The sequence below is a fragment of the Ictalurus punctatus genome, chromosome 17, assembly GCF_001660625.3.
Source record: "Ictalurus punctatus breed USDA103 chromosome 17, Coco_2.0, whole genome shotgun sequence".
Lineage (NCBI taxonomy): Eukaryota > Metazoa > Chordata > Actinopteri > Siluriformes > Ictaluridae > Ictalurus > Ictalurus punctatus.
In genome coordinates, this window is record NC_030432.2 from 21,805,895 (window position 1) to 21,824,381 (window position 18,487).

The 18,487-nt window shown below is 39.3% G+C and overlaps 1 protein-coding gene across 3 annotated transcripts in view; it reads right to left on the minus strand.

Annotated features, from left to right (window-relative positions):
- stim1a (stromal interaction molecule 1a) overlaps window positions 1–18,487 on the minus strand; it is a 56,570-nt gene that overhangs the window by 10,770 nt on the left and 27,313 nt on the right. For all 3 annotated transcript variants that reach the window (XM_053687186.1, XM_017490987.3, XM_053687187.1), the window contains exons 6-8: window positions 18,094–18,209; window positions 13,325–13,502; window positions 2,812–2,989 (exon numbers count right to left, since the gene is read on the minus strand). In XM_053687186.1, the coding sequence (XP_053543161.1) occupies window positions 2,812–2,989; window positions 13,325–13,502; window positions 18,094–18,209 (472 nt within the window). The remainder of the gene's footprint in view (window positions 1–2,811; window positions 2,990–13,324; window positions 13,503–18,093; window positions 18,210–18,487) is intronic.

The window sequence follows — 18,487 nt, forward strand, 5'->3', positions numbered from 1 at the left end:
GCTCTAATCATAGCTCACCTCGGTATTCAGTATTATAAAATACAGAATTGAACTGCACAATGGCTGCTAAGAATGACAACAAAGCCAGCAAAGCTTGCGGTTCTGTCTCCGTGTTATTGTGTATACGATCGAGGTAGTGTAATGGTCGTATCATAGGGGTTTAACGAATCAGGGCAGGATACGCAATGATCCAGAAGACCCGATCGGTGGCGAATGTGGGCGGAGCCAGGCCTCCATTTTCAGAAGTCTTCGTTTTGATCTGTTTACACTGAAACGCGAGCCAGGAGTCTTCAAACTAAAACGGGGTCTTCGGCGTTTCCAAAAGTCTGTTTCCGAGGGTGGAAAATGCCGGAGTAGTGTAGACGACAGGCGTAACCATAGCAACAGTTTTGCTTTTTTAAAACGAAAACGCACTAGGGTAAACAAGGCCTCAATAAGTTTAGATGCCATCATTCCATTGAGGCAGTTGTATACAGTGTTTTACTATCAAAATTTTTTTAGTTGTGCTGTCCATTATATCTCTGTACCAGTGTTATTATGGAGAGGTGTGAATTGTTTGTCCAGCAGGGGGCTCCCACCCCTCCCATTTCCCATCGCACTAAATCACCAGCAGTTAAACACAAAATCAAGATACTCTACACACAGAAACCCGGCAGGGTCCTGCTTTTGTGTGTAGAGTATCGTGACGCTGTTTAATTTTATAACAGACTTAAAATAATTAGTTTAAACCGATTGAAAATAGCCGGTGGAATGGAATGCCAGTGTACTACTAGAAAGGGTTGACACAGTTGTAATGAAAGTACATTCCCTGTAACAATCTTTCTTTCTTTCGCACTGCCAGCATAAGAGTAAAAAAAAAAAAAAAAAATCGGAGCCTCACAGACAGTCCTGATACACACCTCTAACTTCTCTACAATCTGCAACAAAATTATTACCAGACTCGTTGTCTTGCTTTACAAAAAACACACACACACACACACACACACACACACACACACACACACACACACACACACACTTCCGTCACTGACTTCTAGACGCAGGACATAATGGATACCTGAGGAAGCCCAAACAAAATCAACTTATACATGAAAATAAACATCAGTACGCTGCTTGGAATTTATCCTCTCTCTCTGCCACAAATGTTTATTTCAGCACATCGCTAGTCTCTATCCCGGCTCTGCGAGAGACAGATGATTGGTAGACGGGAGGGAGGAATAGACGAGTCACGAAAGAGAGCTCGTTTGTGTCCAGCGTCGTCGCACAGCTCTAATGAGGCGCTGCAGTGCTTTAGCACGGTAGAGCAGTAGAGCAGCTCCGCCACGGCACGTTGTATCCCCTTATACGTTTTCTAATCCTGCGCTCAGCACAGTCAGCTTCCCTCTTCACTTCAGGAAGTCAGGGAGGGGGCGTGTCAAAAAAAAGTTTGACTCATTTCTACAACAGCAGGCAGCTTCCTGGATAACCGCACGCCTCCTGTCGAATCTAAATAAGAGGCCTTACGTTTAAAGAGAGGTCGTTTTCACCTCTATTGCGTAGAAATCCTCACTTTGTGACTCTGACCGTGTTCGTATCTTAAAGCACAGAATTCCAGCGGTCACGCCTCGGATTGTTAACAGGCCGGGAATTAGGGCTGAGTGATATGAGGATAGAAATTTCAGCACTGTGACAAACAATATAAACAATGACATATCATGATTTCTTTTTGTAATTTTATTTTAATTGATGAATTTATTTATATTTTGACAGACTGGAAGCAGCTGATTCTATGCTAAAGATGTTGTACTTAATCTTTAGTAATCTGTAAGTAATTCATTCTATCCATCCATCCATCCATCTATCTATCTTTCTCTCTCTATCTATCTCTCTATCTATACAGGATTCTTAGCGTCTACAGCACCAAGAGATCTAAGACGGCAGCTGTGATTTAATAGAGGCTCAAAGTGCGAGAGAAACTGGCCACTACGTGTTAACACTGAGAACGTCGTTTCTCATGTGTACGTGTTTGCAGGCGTCCGATTCTCTTTATGGTCTGTCTCAAGGGGACTTTTCAGGGCTGTTCACATCCAAGTCAAAGCTGTAACACTAACATTAACACAAACACAGTACTGCCTGTTTACTCTTCTGGAAAAGCCCAAACCATAGCGTTCCTAGAATAATAAGGAAGTAGGATGTGAACTGCAGGAGTCAAAAACATCGTGTGATCGTGTTACAAAATAAAAAAACGAGGGCCGATCTTAGAAACATGGGTCTTCACTGGCATTTACAATCACAACCTTTTTGTTTTACTTTTTATTCCTTCCAAGCTGGTCACTAACCAAATCTCACCCCCACCCGAGGGTGTGTGTAGGTACTCTTTAGGTACAAATCTTTTGAGACTTTTATTTACACTTCAAAAGGTACAGTAAAGACAAAACAATCACTGACCACAACTAAATAGATGTTTGGATGTGCAGCAAGAAAGATCGATTTTCTTTAGGGGTGTCAGTAATTCGATCATGAATGCTTTACGTTATTTCTAAAATGTTTTATGACGATGGCTTTGTTCAACTAAAGGTAAATACGTTCTGAAATCGGCCAAGTGAAAAATTCGAGCAAATGTGCGCAATGTCCGTTTTACACACGATTGCCCAGTGTCATCGAGGGTGCCAATAATTCTGCAAAATGTATTGCAAGGACCAAGCCAGAGAATTAGGAATTCCCTATAAAGCCATTAAAGTTAGAATTTAAAACAAACTAACAGACCTTCTATAAAAAACAAATATTAATAAAATGTTTATTAAAAAAGGTAGAAGATTGTGACCCTGGTACCTGCTCCAGCTCTTCCTCAGCGTATTTCTGCCGGCTGAGCTCGTTCACCGTCCCCTCCCGCAGCTCCCGCAGCCGCTGAGCCTCCTGCTTGGCGGAGTTAATCTCGTCCCGGAGTTTCTGCTCCAGGTTTACCTTCTCCACCTCCACCGTGCGGTGCTCCTCCTGAGCGATTCGCAGCCTGTGCATCAAGACAGTTCAGAGATTCACAGTGAACACAGACACCACGGAGAAATCGCTACTAGTGTAAACACTCAGTCAGAGCAGGCCCTTGTGCTACATCTACATTAAGACGGATAGACCTGAAACCTCCGTTTTCATTTTGAAACGATCTCCGTCTACACCGGCGTCGCAAACGCTCCGTTTGTGCTGAACGAACACACCGTCTCAGTGTGGAGGGAAGAACGACATGAAGAGGAAAAGATGCGTTTTAAAATGTATATTTATTAATGTGGATGTAGCCATAGTATGTAAGGAGTAAGTAACTGCCTTAATACCTTAACTTCAATAACAATTATTAAAAATAGCTTAATTATCTGAAGGTACCATAATAATACCTTAATTACCAACATAATAATAATAATAATAATAATAATAATAATAATAATAACAATAAGTAAATAAATATATTTTTAAAAAAATACATATTTAATAAAGCAGTGTTAATTATAATTATTATTATTAATTAATAATTAATACTATAAAATAATTACTTACTATTTAGTTACTCACTTAGTTTGCTCACTTTACCTACTTAGTTACCTGACTTACTTTTATAATTTGTTTACAGCTTTATTTACATATTTACTTTAATTACTTAACCTACTTACTTTGCTTAAACCGACAGATTTACTTATTTAACTTCGTTACCTACGTAGGTCACCCTTTCAATTATTTACCTTACTTACTTACCTTATTTTCCCACTTTACTTTCCTTACCTACTCTCTTACTTATTTTAAATTACTTAACTTTCTTAATATATTACCAAAACCTGTGTTTCCTACCTACTTACATACTTAACCTCCTTCTTTACTTAATAATTTATTCACTCTGAGTCTTTCGTAAAGCTTATGATTTGGTATATCGACACCAGAAGGCTGAATGCATTAACATACAAAAATTTTTTTTGTTGAAAAAACAAACAAAAACTAAATAAACAAGTTTTTAGTTAAAAACTCTGTACTCTGTATCAGGGCTAAATATGGACAGAAACAGCACATTGCAATGATATTACGATATGTATTCTGAAAATAAATAAATATATAAACATACAGATGGATGAATGAAATAAAATATAATTGGTGAACCTGTGATCATAGGTGAAGATTTACATACAGTAGACAAAAATGACGAGAATGACCAAAACACCCCAAAACTTGTCTGGAATGTCGGAAGGTCGCACTGAATTCACCGAAATGTAGACCACATTAAATGAAGTGGTGGCAAATTAGAGCGCTCAGTATATTTTATATGATTAGTATTGCTTCATTAAACATTTATTGTGACTATTTATTGTTGCATCTCTCACATACAGCTATACGGTAACAGAGAGTCATACTAAACGGAGTGCAAACGTCTAACTGATAAACTAAGCACTGAACCTGTTCAGGACTGTAACACAAGTCAAAGCTTTGTGTATACAGGTGTGAAAAACACTGCTGAAAAGAACCTGCATGCTCAAGGTCGAGGACTTCTTCCCTCCATATCTAAACGGCATGTTGTACGGTTGCTAGGCTCCCAGCTGTCCTTGTTATTCCAGCCTCCAGAGCAGGGGTGGGAGGTACCCGCAACTTTAACAACACAAGTGAGTGCTGATGGATGCTTCCAACAGAGGCCAACATGGGGTTTACACAGGACTGGGAATCTCAGGATCCAGTTACATTGTGCACACACACACGCACACACACACTGACAGTAGCAGAGTGTTCAGCACAGAGCGATAGCAAATGAATGTAGCTACAAAAGTGGGTTAAAAAAAAAAAATATCACACTGGAAGGAGATTATAAAATATTATTATGGTACAAAATTTTGAGTCAGGCTCCTTTTTGCTCGTGAAAAGACTTGCGAGCTGCGATATGCATCCATGTGCTGAAGTATTTACTTTTGAAACAGGAAGTCAGAGTTCCAGAGGTCCGATAGCGTTCGAGATACGCCACAACTAAACAAACGCGAATCTCAACAAACTAAACAATAGTTTGCCGAAGAGGCTAAACATGGAGGACAGCGCAACGTTTAACGAGAGCCCTTTTTTCTAGCTGTGGAGAATTTCTCACCCATGCCTGTCCTCTTTAACAAATATGATGAGATTGCGTACATGTTTGAACCAAGGTCGAGCGTCAGTATCGCCAATGGTGACGAAAAAGGTCGCCAATGAGAGCGAGACATCTAACGCCTCTGAGGGACAGATACAATTCTATCACTGTTATTGTTACAGTCTTACTGATGACAGAGTCCCGACAGTGTACTGCATAAAGACATTCACATTATCCATCAGCCCGGTGTAGCGACATCCCGGCATTGAACAGCCCCAGCTCGTAAAACGTTCCTCTGAAAAGTCACTTAACTTCCGACTTGTACAAACTCCACTCTCTTCCTGATTAAAAGACTCCGGACCATTTATTCTCAACCAAGTGATGTATTAAAAACTGTTTCGATACATCATCATATTGGTGTCCATAACAATAAGAGACAGGACAAAACACAAATTTTGATTTCAGGGGCTGGATTTGGAGAAGTTGAGAACTTGAGAAGCTGGCGAGCTTAAAATAACATCACAGAAAGCGGAAGAAGCGATGCTTTACGACAGACGTGAGCTCTTGCAGCTATGACGGGATTAACACGTTTTCCCGTACTGCAGCGAGCACGCCCAGGCTGCCCCTGAATACCTCTGCAATGCCTATAAAAAGTCAAGCGATAAAGCTGCCTCATGGGAATGACCTGTGTTTGTCTGACACTCTGAGCACGCCTGGAAGGCAGGTCTCATGACCAGGTTTGTGATAGAAAATACTTTACCTGCAAGCATGTGTGCAATAAAATGATGAAATAAAAGCACAACAAAGACTTGTTGAGATTACGTAAACACGTAAACGTTTGTTTGATTTAGACCTTCACCTCTGAATTGTGATCTACATCCTAACTGCTCAACTCGGTTAATCATTAGCCAAAATCTTTACAAGGCCCGGCTCTCATAAGGTCCGCAATGATGCCTACATGCAGTTCCCTGGAAAAATGCAATTAATAAAGCCTCGTCGGTCAGATAAGATACTGCTCTATCCCTAAAAACAACACATTTATTGTTCCGTGTTCACCTCGTAGCACGTTCGGAGTCAGGAATGCAAGTTTGCTTTGATACTGACTCAAATCTATACTCAGACGTGGACAAATCGTACATTTATTAGCTAACCCACCAGGAAGGTAAAAGCCCTAATGTGCTGTCTGGCCCCATGTCTTAGTTGCATATAAACCTAGCTGATAAGGCTAAAATGTGCTAGCGACCATAAAAGTATGGCGAGCTAGTTAAACGCATGAATACAGATAAACGAGTATAAAGTCCCGGATATGTGATGACTCGAACATAATCATTATCCTTTCCTAATAAAATGCCCGATGGAGTACATTAAAAAAAAAAAAAAAAGAAGTGTTACCATGCTTAACAGAATCTTTTAAAATACAAAAAAAGTCAACAGAACTAGTTAACAGGGGTGTAATGATACACTCCTGTCACAATTTGATTTGAGTCACAATTTTGATTAGAGTATTTATCAAAAAATGATAAAAATGATACTGAAAAGTCCTTTTTTTAAATTTCTGAATCATAAACAATGTGAAACACTGTGCATTTTTGCCTGAATAAAACTAAATGCATCAAAAATGGCTAAAAAGGTACGTACTACAGGGTCACTATCTTAAAAATACATAAATAAATGTATTAATTCCCCCCAAAATTGATAGAATATACAAAAGTGTCTTATTGAAAAATGATTGTGTGAAACAGAACGAGCTCCACAGCAGGAATAGAGCTCCAAAGCTGGCTAAAATGCCCGGTTTCTGAGGCCTCTGGTTTTGTATAAAAGCTACTGAAGTGCTCTTTTAACCGGTATAACGTGATCGTGTATAGTAGAAAGTATGTTTCACTTTTTACGCATATACTAGGGACAGTGTACAGTACGCGTGACGCAAATTTCGTCATCAGCAGAGTCCTGATTTTTCGGTACGGAATAAACGAGAGAGACGGAAATGAGTGCAGGTTAGAAAGGACCTGCGTTTGTATAATTCTAGCCTTGAAGAGTATTTTGTATACGGGTGCTAATACGGGTATACGGGTGCTAATTGTGGCGAGAGACATTGTTCTTCGTGTTGTTGACCTGTCGAGGGGTAGTGCATGTTGTTGTACTGCACGTGTGTCGATCGCCTGTGTACGCGCAACATGTCAAACGGAGTATACTTTGAAAGGCTATGCTTAAATACGACTGTACTTATCTGTACAACATATTAATGTGTGTCGGTTGTTGCAATCCAGAGCCATCAGACTCTCGCAGGCTCGCCATGAAAGAACATAGTCATGTGACCAGCGTGCTCTCTGTATATTTGAAGTCTATTGGTGGTGCGGTTTGTTGGACGATTTGAATCATTCGAACATTTCCTAAATGTACATCATCGCATTTTTGAATTGTGATGCAATGCGCATCGATGTGCCGTTGCACCCCTATTACTTAGCTCCTATTGCTAAACATTCCACAGCTCCTGCTCCATTCAGGTGCATGTTGTATTTCAGCCTGGATAGGCTTTTCATTCGTTCAAAAAACCTCTCAGCAATTTTCTTGATGGAAACGAAATCAATGACTTCCTGCGTGCTTATCCGGCTTGATGTATTACCAGGTTTGCCAGTAACCAGTTTAAGACATCTTCAGATCACATTAAAATGAAAACAAGTTCGTACCGAGCCCTACATTTGACAATTTTATTCCCAGGAAACATCTTGCACACTTTACATATTTCTGACTGTAATAAATTCTTAGTTATGATGCAGGCTACATGCTGTCTGAAACACAGCCACCAAACTGGATGCAATCAGATTTGCACCCACGTTTCGGTTTACTCAGTTCCCAGAATGTTAGTCCTGTCATTATTTCCGGAGGAGTACAGCCAGCGAGACGCTTCTGAGGCAGGAAAGATGATGTGGAGGTGACACTCTGGTGTAAGACGATCCAAAAGGAGAACCTGACATGGAAAAATCAGAGCTGATATTTCAAACACCTTCTAACGCACGAGGCTGTGAACTTTCACCCACCGAAGCAACGTGTATTTAAGAGGAAACATACTTGGTAGACTTTTCAAACAACTTCAAATATCTACTAACATTTTAAACGTACAGAATATGCTTAATGCTGCTTCAGACAAGCGTTGAGTTTGTTATATGACTGAAATATTATATTTAAAGGTACACTTTCCTGCAGCCTTGATATTCTCAAAAAAGCAGAGAAATTAATCAGTGTTTCTTTTATATAGAAGTTTCAAAGCAGCAGTTCTCAAAACTTCAGCAGCCAAGGACTTTTACCATGAACTTAATTGTATAGGTTTATATTTTAATTTTTTATTATTTATTGGGAGGAAGAGAGCGCTGATTTTTCCCCCTGAACTTTCCATATACAGAATACATTTTTGGTTAAAACTGTCCTTAGGTTTGAGTTGTTTTTAGTTCCTGAGGATTGGATCAAACCTATTCAACTCAACTGAGCTACTGTCTAACTACTTTAACTATTGCCTTTATCATAAAAAAAGAAATATTTAATTTACTGATATAACTTATAGAAATTACAAAAGAGAAAAAACATACAAGTCTAATAAATCAATGGTGAAATAAGGTGTTTGCAATCCAAAAATGTCTGACCCACTCCCCTAAAACCGCTCTTAATTAAATGCTTCTTTTTGGAGTTCATATATAGCACACCTTCCATCAATTCCAGAAGTATCGGTACCCGTTAATGTATTCTTTCATTACGCCATGCTTATATGACCTCTTTCAACTGTTAAACCACAGGTCCTCTTAGAGCATGAAAGCTCTTTGATTTTTTGTTTTTTTACCACGCTGATGGATGAAAAGATTTTGTTTGTGTGGCAGTTCATATTTGGTGTATTTGAGTTAAAAATACAGTTTAAAAAAAAGAAAAAAATTGTCATTCAACTAACAATGATGTGTTTAAAGGAAAAGAAAGGAGAGAAGAAAATATATAATTTTTTGCCTTCCTCCAAAGGGTGCCAATAAATCTGGAGCTGTTTATACACTTCAAAGCTTTAAACTAGAACTACTGTACACTTTCAGGGGGGAAATTGGGTCAATACTGCTTCAATATGTACTTGCTTGTTAATTTTTTAACACCGCGAACTTATTAAAAAAAAAAAAAAAAAAAAAAAAAAAAAAAATCACTTTGAGAATCAGGGGTTTTAAGCAGTATCCAAAAAAAGGTTTAAAAAATGTATTTCTTTTTGAGAACGGCAAACAGTCTAGTATAGACTATAAATATATACAAATACTTATTTTAGTTGCAATTTTACACATCAGTTAACTACTTAACTATTAATAATATGATGGGGAAAAAAAAAATTAAAGCTTTTAGAGATGAAGAGTTCACTTGAGGATGGGGGTGGGGTACGGTGGCTCCAGGTCTAGGGGTTCAGCTTTCGCCTACACAGGATGTGTGCGTAGAGTTTGCATGATCTCCCCGTGCTTCAGGGGTTTCCTCCCCCAGTCCAAAGACATGCGCTGTAGGCCGATTGTCCAAATTCTTGTAGTGTGCACGATGGTGTTTGATTGTGTCCAAGGTGTCCCCTACACCTTGTGCCCAAAGTTCCTCGGGATAGGCCACAGGCTCCCCGTGACCTTGAGTATGATAAGCGGTTCAAAAAATGCATGCATGGATGGATGGATGGATGGATGGAGTTCACAGAGCGGTCAAGGAAATCTGGAACGCCTGCGTCATCACATCTGTGGAGTTATATAAGTGTGTATAAAAGCCACTCGCGGTCACTCACGGCTCAGTTTCCACAGGAAACATGGAATCGAGGGATTTCCTTTGCATGATGTTGACCGACACGTAACAGAGCCTGCTCAAACACACGAGTCAAAATGTCTCAAAGCAAGCGGCCATCAATGCTACGATGGTCCAAACATCACTATAATATTACTATCGTTGTAGGGCTGGGCAGTATGGTGCTAAAATATTAATATCGTAATGAATTGTTCGGATATATTGCTGGCTTCGTCGGTAATTTTATACCAATTACAAACTCTGATTGCAAGAAGCTGACCAGATGTTGTGACCAAAAAAAAAACCTGTTGTGTAAAAGTATGAAGTTTATATTTCTTGCACAGAATTTCCTCCGTTTCATCGCCAAATCATTTTGTTCATTATGGAACCCGGTTTTCCATCAAACACGCAAACCTTTATACGGTCATACGTATGATGAAAGGCAGAAATATTGTCAATTATCATGAGATATTTTGGCTCTGTTGGCCGATATATCGAAACAGAACTTCCCTTTACACCCGCATCATTTCCTCAAAAAACAGCTTCAAGCTCTTCACTAGCCGCTACATGAACAGAATAGACCTGTTTAAGAAGATACTCTGTTCCTCAAATCAACATTTATACGTCTCTGAAAACAGTGTCCTAACTGCTGTCCGGTTTGTAAAGTTTTTATGCAACCTCGCATAATGACCTACTTGTTCTTGTCTAACAACAAAGGGATTTATTTATTTATTTTTAAATACACAGAGAGCATATAAAACAAAATGATGGATGAATTGCAAAAACTTAATTAAAATGGACTTTGTAGAGCTAGTACAGCGTCAAAAGTAAGTTTTTCACACTTAAAATTCTAGTAGTTGCAAATTAGGACCCACGTAAAGCCGTCTAGTTAGCCCTCGTTTGCATAAAAAAATTTTTTTTAAAAACAACCGGTATATTTTACTAAAAGCTAATAACTGTACAGAAACTTTGGAGAGAAACTGAGAAAGAACATTCAATTTACCGTTTGATATAAAAAATTGGATTTTTATATTAAATATGTATGATGCCATGTCATTCTAGCATACTTGTAGCGTTAACATCTGAGACACTGCAGTTTCCATCACATTGTACACATACTGGAACTGAGTGTCAGCTGATATCGATGCACAAACTGTTTTTAACTGAAACGCTTCACGGTTAATTGTTACACTGCAAATATAACAACGTATAAACTTCAATAAAATCAATCATCACAAAATAAAAAAAAAAAAAAGTCAAGTCTCTTTACTAAGTAAATATTTCCAGTTCCAAAAAAACTGAATTCCAATCAATACGCCATTTGTTACAGGATCCAATATCTTTACCGATATGTTTCCTCTGATTTTTTCCCCCTCTGATACGGCTTCTGCGAGATCTGATATGCTTTCTCAGATATCCGATGTTTTCCCCGATGTGTTTTCTCTGATTCTTTTTCCACTGACATCCGATGCGCTTTCTGCGAGATCCGATACGCTTTCTGCGAGATCCGATACGCTTTCTGCGAGATCCGATACGCTTTCTGCGAGATCCGATACGCTTTCTCAGATATCCGATGTTTTCCCCGATATGTTTTCTCTGATTTTTTTTCCTCCGATATCCGATTCGCTTCCTCGGATATCCAACTATCTGATGCACCTCCTTTATTTATTAGTACTATCAATAATTAAACATGCGCCATAATCTTTAGTATTAACATTTAAGTTGAATTTATTTTTAAAAACTGCATCCTTTATTTATCCAAAAGAAACACATCCTAACTTTGCTTAATATAAAACAAACATGACCTCATTTTTTAAAATCAGACTGGTTTGACTGAAATTCACTTAACACTGAATTAATATTTTTCGAGGTCTTAAATTATTAAAATTACTCAATTAATATTTAAACACTCAACTCTTTCAATGTTCAGTCCATAGAAAAAGTACAACTATTATGTTACCATGGTTGGTACAAAATAAATAATTTACCATGTAGGCTCCACGCTCCTACACAATCCTGTGTAGGATAAGAGGGGTGGAAAATGGATGGATGACTTGCTATTTTTTAAGCAGCTGATGATAAACTTTCAGTGTTGCATGGGAATAGTAAGAGCAGGACACAGTGATTAACACGAGAGAGAGAGAGAGAGAGAGAGATCATTTATCTAAAAACTGGTTTAAACAGTATAATGATCTTTTCCTGTCTCAGATCATGGGAACAGTCTGTGATTTATAAGTAAAAGGTCTACTCTCATCACGTGGCCACTTCCTGACTCATCAAAGCAGCTTCATGACCTTGCAAAGAGGATCAAGCACAGACTGTGGTATTCATTATACTCTGTTTAGTATTGACAGCTTTTTCACAGCTCTAACAGTCATACTGTGTGTTAGAGGAGAAAAAAAATATTCGGCGATCTCAAACATTAGAGATAACAATCAGGTTTCTCTTTCAGCTAAGAGTTTCTTTTCTCACTCACCATTTACCAGCACCGTTCAACATCGTGTTAATGACCGATCCGACAGAGAAGTAGTAGAGGTAGGTGTTGGTGCAAACATAAGGCTCGGAGTCCCAGAATGCAATGCAGCCATACGAGGGAGCTGATACTCGGCTCGGAGGGAGCTACGGGACGATAGTATTAGCATGAACGTTTTGAGAGGAGTTGTACGGATGAAGAGGTGAGAGAGCTGGACAAATTTAAGGACTAACGCGCCTCCGCATCGCTCTCTTTAGGTAGAGATGAATCGAGGGCTGAGTCCCAGTGCACCGCTATCAGTAATGTACTCGAACGGCATTGTGGGTAACGTAGGAAATATTTAAGCAAAGTGGTTTATGAAAGAAAAAAAAAGTCAAGTCACAATTTCATTACAAAGATCACATACAGATCATTCCTTTAACATTAGTTATTTCCAGGTGACTAAAGTCACAAGATGGGTGTAGTGTTTGAATTTAACCTGTTAATCGTTATATTTTGCACAAGTATAGGCGACACTATTCACTTACACAGTGACCCGAGACCAGATTCGTGAAAATCTTCTTAAGAAAGTTAAAGATAAATCCTAAGAAGTTCATAAGACTGTTCCACGTAAAACCGCATGGGAAAAAAAACACCACGTTCCTAAAGGCCACAACTGCAAGTGCAATTAGAAGTTCTCAAATAGTTTCTTAAGACTAAAATGACAGCAGTGTAATAGCTACAGCAAATTCAATACTGCAAAACTTTAAACATATCAAGTAAAAAAAAAACAAAAAAAGTAGCAATCACCTCCCGATCATTTCTTATCGAATATAAAGGGGCGCGAGACGTGTTCATTTAACCACGTTAACTGACACTAACCATCATAGGAAAATTCACTTGCTGGAAAGTGGAAACAATTCGGCTAATCAGCCATGGAAGAGAAAAAAAGAAAGAAAAACTTCAGTAGGCATGAGCTGAAGAAGAAGAAGAAGAAGACCCCTGGTATAACAGAAAATAAAATATACTCTTACTTTTGCTGGAGGTCATGGAGGCTCTGCTCAGCCCTCTGTAAGCCTTCCAGGTCTTTCATCATCTTCTTCATGTGATCTTTGGAGTAGCGGTTCTGGATGTAAGCAAACCAGCAGCCACCCATACCGATAACAATCGACACCACCAGCATGAAGTCCTTTAAGTGGTTGTGGCTGTTCACTGAACAGAAGAGAAGAAAAAACAGACGGAGAAAATGAAGTATGGAATAAAACATGACCGGTCATGCTGCTGTAGGTTACGTCCGTCTCACTGAAGCGGATTATTCTCATTTATCAGCACGTTTTATTCCTCTTTTACCACAGCAATCTTGCCAATTTTATTTACTTTTATTTATTAAGACGCAAATTTTTCCAGTTATAGTTACCTTTAGTGTTGTGGAACTTCCACAAAACATTAGTTCCTGTCCTTACTTATGTTACAGCACCTATAAACAGTCATTCTCTCACCAGACCCTCTTTTTTCCCTCTTGGAATTTACAGTGAGAGGTTTTTGATACGAGAGACGGATCATGACGACGATCATGACAACGGCAGAAACGGAGTTCGTCGGTGTATTTAACAATGGCTGGGCTTGAAAGCGCTAAACATTATAGTTAGAAAACTCGGAAAACAGACGGACCGAGATGTTTCGGCTCCGACGTGCCGTCTAGTGGATGCTGATTTTAATCAGAGTACGCGAACAACGGCGCTCGCATAGCGGCTGTAGGCACGCGTGTGCGCGTGGGGGAAATGAAGTGTATTTGCATATCTGCTGACAGAAAACTTCACCACATCCATTAGGTTGTTGGTGCGCTGCATCCGGCATACAAGTCCGTCAGAATTAGCTGTTACTATAGAAACTAACATACAACTCGAACAAGCGCATTAATATGAAATTTGCATTGTTTACTGCAAATTGGTGTCACAAAAGTGCATCACTTGTGGTGTAAACAAAAGACGAGTAGGCATTTCTATAACTGCGTTGTACAGATTTTCCACAGTGGTAACAAAAGGCATAGATTCTGCAGGTGTTTCTCAGGTGTACATGCTGCCAAACAGCACAATCTATCTGTGCAGAGAAGGAAGAAAGACAAAGAAACACGCCCACGTGTCAAATTCCTACCATTCATTTGCGTGCGCTAACTATGCTCAAGGCGAGAAAAAAAACGAAAAAAAAAAAAAAACCACCACGTTTTTCCTGGACAGATTTTCCCCAGAAAGAAAATCCTTCACGATCTGATTCGATTTACATACAGTATATATTTATATTCAATGATATATCGATTCTTTGTGCATTACAGTGTTTTTTGTTTTTATTTAAGAAACGTGAAACGACTGTAGATTAGTTCATTTTAAAAAATAAATAAATAAATAATGATCATAATAAAAGTATGTTATGCTATACACACACACACACACACACACACACAATATGTGAAGTATAACACTGTAGTACAACATTAATGGGCAATTAATATTCAAATACATTGAAGGGCTAAATCTTACATAATTAAAATTCAAATGCAATTTAAAACAAACAAACAAACAAAAAACAACAAATTGTTTATGTAAAGGAACAAGACACAGCTGATTATGTTCCTACAACAGTACATCCAGAAGTATTTTTTATTCCTCTTATACTACAGTAATCTTCTTAATGTTTACATTACAAACCCAGCACATATGCTTATTTTATCCATTTATAGTAACGTGTTATTTTATTTTAAGAAGAGATGCTACCCCCCCGTCACGTCGCATTCAGTGGCGTCCTGGTTTTGACTTTCCTGTCACTACCAGCTGGAATTCCCACTTTCAACTGCACCCTGCCAAAGGGCCGAGCAAGTGAAATGTGTCACATATTCAGTCTAGTGGCTGCGTGGACGATATCCGCTGACGTGCACAAATAAAATGCAGAGCACAGAGCGAGCGAGCCTGGCTGGCTGTTAATGGTGAATTTAATCATGCAGTGATCAGCAGGGTGCAGGTATGACTGAGAAACGCTGCTGTCACACACAGACTGCACCAGGAAGCTCACCAGGTTCACCACAGCTGGGCCTATTCACCCAACACACACAATAGGACACGCCACATGCACATGCCTGTTGCTTTTTATGTCCCCACTCTCCTTTTTTTTTTTTCTTTACTTCTATTCTCTTTTTTAAACACCAAAGTCTCAGACCTGCTGTGATTCATTCATGCAAAAGCAGGAAACTAATCATTTTCACAAGCATGGAGTACTGGGGTGCGGCTACAGGTCCACTCCAAAGGTTCCGTCCAAGTACAAGCCTGATGGTCCAACAATAACAAAATGAAAAAATCCCAAGATGGACTGATTACACGGTTGAAAAACTGTATAAAAAAAATAATAATAATAATAAAAATAAAAAAAACGACACATTTGGTTAAATATATACTTGTCCAATTTTAGCTAAAGTCCTATTCAGATTGGATTAGATTATCAGGAGGATGACTGTAATGATATTTTTTTGTTTACACATATGTAACACTGCATCTGGACAACAATAAAATGACCACAGGAACACCGAGTCTCTAGCAGGTTGTTGCAGATTTTCTACTAACCTGGATGTTTGCATCACATGGTCATATGATCTCACGCCATTCACAACATAACATCCAGGTGTTTGGAGAGTTGATGATATTGAACATACGTGAATATAAAGTAATGCTTTACCCATGTAGCTGCTGTTATAACAGCTCCTTTAATCAGCCGTCAGTTCAGTCGTATCTGTACAGCACTATTAACACTCGACATTGTCCCAAAGCAGCTTTACAGCAATATATAAATTCAGGATATATATTTTTAAATGTGTGAATTTATCTCTAACGAGCGAGCCAGAGGCGACTGTGGCAAGGAAAAACTCCTCATCTGGGTGAGGCCGGATATTAAGCGAGTGCGATTATAAACAAGTTAATCCCTTCTAGAACCGTGTAGTACACGGTCAATTATGTAATAACCATAGTGTAATTGTGTAAGCAGGAAATTCATTCCAGTTTTCACATGAAGTCTGTTCTGTTGAAAGCCCTAAGAGACAATGCATTATTATTTTGTTCTCGTGATCTCCACTTAACAAAAAGTTTCCTCATGAAGTAATTTTATCACGAGAAACTCTCGCGCCTTATAAATGGGACTGGGGCTGCGTGCACGTTGGGATCTTCGCCATGACAAATGGAATAACCGGTCGTCGATCGCTGACAGACAGAGCAACAATGTCCTCCATTTATACCGGCACCCTTGGTAAATATGAATAAAGAAGGCTGTGAAAAATTGACTTCTTTGTTGAACTTTTTGATATTTTGTTCCAAAAAGACTCACAAAAATACTCATGGATATCAAACAACTGCAGACACAACACAGGTTTATCAAAAACAATATACATCTTTGTTAAATATAGGTGTACAACAATTATTGGGAATATGTTAGAGCTACCGCCCTTTGCCAGGACGACAGCTCTTCTCCAGAGTCTTCTCCTTTAAGCCCTGATGAGGTTGGAGAATACATGGAGAGGGATCCGAGACCGTTCCTCCATACAGAATCTCTCCAGATCCTTCAAATCTTCAGGTTCACGCTGGTGGACTCTCCTCTTCAGTTCACCCCATAGGTTCTCTATGGGTTTTAATTCAGGGCGCTGGTATAACCATGGCAGGACCTTGATTTTGTGGTCAGTAAACCATGTTTGTGTTGAACTATTGCTTGGGTTGGATCATTGTTCTGCTGGAGTTAAATTGTGGAGATCCTTTGCAAAAATGCATAAAATTGAGCAGGTCTGGTAATATAATGTAATCGGAATAAGCATCACTGGATATCGTAGGAGTATAATATCGTGTAAAGATGATAATATCCTTATATCGCACAAGCCTCAGCACTCAGACCTGGTGCTATATTCTGTAGGCAGTACAGGACACATGAATTGAGATCATATATATCATATCAGGCTTAACAAAGCTATCATGGCCTCTGGTAAAAGAAATGCAAATAAAACTACCACGCAAATAATAACTTGCAGGAGAGAGCAGCACAGAAACGTACTGATCCCGCATCGTAGCACGGCGTTCTCAAACCCGAGGCGTGACTGCAGAACAGAAAGCGAGAGTGAAGCGCTTATCTGTTTCAGAGCGCCAGAGAGCTGTGCTTAGCATACAGAACAATTCTCTCTACAGCGCAGTGCCGCTCGCACGGGCAAGCTGGAACAGGAAGCTGGAGAGATACTCCAAGGCGAGACTCATCAAGGCGAGGTTATATATCGTTTTAGAAAAACAGAAAGCGGGAGTGGCTTTCAGACAGAAATCAGACGGACAATCCATTACAGTTCAGCGCCGCAAAATAGTGGCTCGACGTCCAAAATCGAGCAAACGGTGAGCTTTGTTTCCTTAAGATGTAAATGAAAGCGATCCCTGATGAGATGTATGCAAATATGGTAGAAAGATGTGTTCACAGTAAGGCTGTTTTGCATGGCCAGTACGTCAGTGAATTCATGCAAACCTTAACACAGAAGGGAAAACTAACCCTAGTCTAATCTCATTTATGCAGAATGTGCAGACCCCCCCAGCCCAAAATTCCTGTTCTTCTCCGTTTCCACCAGCACGGACAAAGGAAACCAGAACCGCCAAGTGTCAAAACCACGGTAGGCATTTTCAAAGGCGGAAGTTAATTTTTAGCTTCCTGCATGACTCATCATAGCCGCTCTGCGTCAGCACGGAGATATTTAGTATTGGGTTTAAAAGGAAAAGAAAAATGAAGTGATGAGTCTTACTCATTGGTGCTCCAAACAGGACAGTGTCCAAGGCCTTCAGCTGAAGTTTCTGAGTGTGACTGCGGTCCAGGATCTTCAGCACGGACACTGTGAGAGTCGAGTTCTTCACAGCCAGACTGAGGAAAACAAACAAACAAATAAATAAATAAAATACATGAGTGCAACAATATATTAAAAAGATGGACTTACAACCCTATTGAAAATAACGTATAAGGAAAAGACTGCGGGAACGTTTAGCAAAACAAAAACGAGAGACGTTTACAAGCTTTAAAGATGCCACGAAATCAAAATTGAAGTTTCGTGGCTTTTAGTATGAACGTGTCAGCCACAAGGGTCTCTATAAGCCAGTGCGCTCCAAAACAATGACGACGGCTTTTAGAAGATGCATATGCAT